The 627-nt window shown below is 41.0% G+C and overlaps 1 protein-coding gene across 1 annotated transcript in view; it reads left to right on the top strand.

The window, feature by feature from the left end:
- LOC119591089 overlaps positions 1-567 on the top strand; it is a gene marked incomplete in the record, with an annotated part of 53,715 nt that extends 53,148 nt beyond the window's left edge. The window contains 2 exon segments of the mRNA XM_037939810.1: positions 265-347; positions 456-567. Of these exon segments, the coding sequence (XP_037795738.1) occupies positions 265-347; positions 456-567 (195 nt within the window).
- Between the last annotated feature and the right edge of the window lie 60 nt (positions 568-627).

Genomic DNA, 627 nt, shown 5'->3' with positions numbered 1-627 from the left:
AATATGCAAGCTTCTGAGAAACCTTTGTGCAGAAGGAAGGTCAAAGGTCAAGCTTCACCCCTGACTGATTTCGGTCTGTCATGTTCTTTATTACGGAAACTTCCTTGCTCTCACGTGCAGGGGAGGGAGGGGGGTATTTCTCATTTGTCATATGTTGATACGTTTTGATTATCATTCATCACTGTTTTGAATCGACATAGTGAAGATATCTATTAATGAGATATATTGTATAGCGATCCGAGCACAATTACCTCTTTTTTTCAGGAGTCCCTGAAACGACGTAATCTACCATCGATATATTCCCGAGAAAAAAATGACCGCCGACGATGCCTTCGTGTCCTGGTGAGGTAATGAAGATTATTATTTTGAACAGCAGAAGAAGGACAATTGATGTTTTGGTTTGTTATTATACAGATACTTGATATATTTCTCAATGTAAGGAAAAACATATGCAGATACATTTTAATGATCATTGACCTCAATGTGAAAAGAATTAAAGAAGTGGTACCTCATAAACCGCCTCCTCCGAATCTCTGCCGTCACGGCCTTCGAAACCTCCTTGTCTGAACCCACTTCCGCACCCACGCGGGGCAGGTCCACTATCGAGAAAAATGCGTGACTTTGATT

The sequence above is a fragment of the Penaeus monodon genome, chromosome 28 (assembly GCF_015228065.2).
Source record: "Penaeus monodon isolate SGIC_2016 chromosome 28, NSTDA_Pmon_1, whole genome shotgun sequence".
Classification (NCBI taxonomy): Eukaryota; Metazoa; Arthropoda; class Malacostraca; order Decapoda; family Penaeidae; genus Penaeus; species Penaeus monodon.
This window is presented reverse-complemented; position numbering and strand designations above follow the sequence as displayed.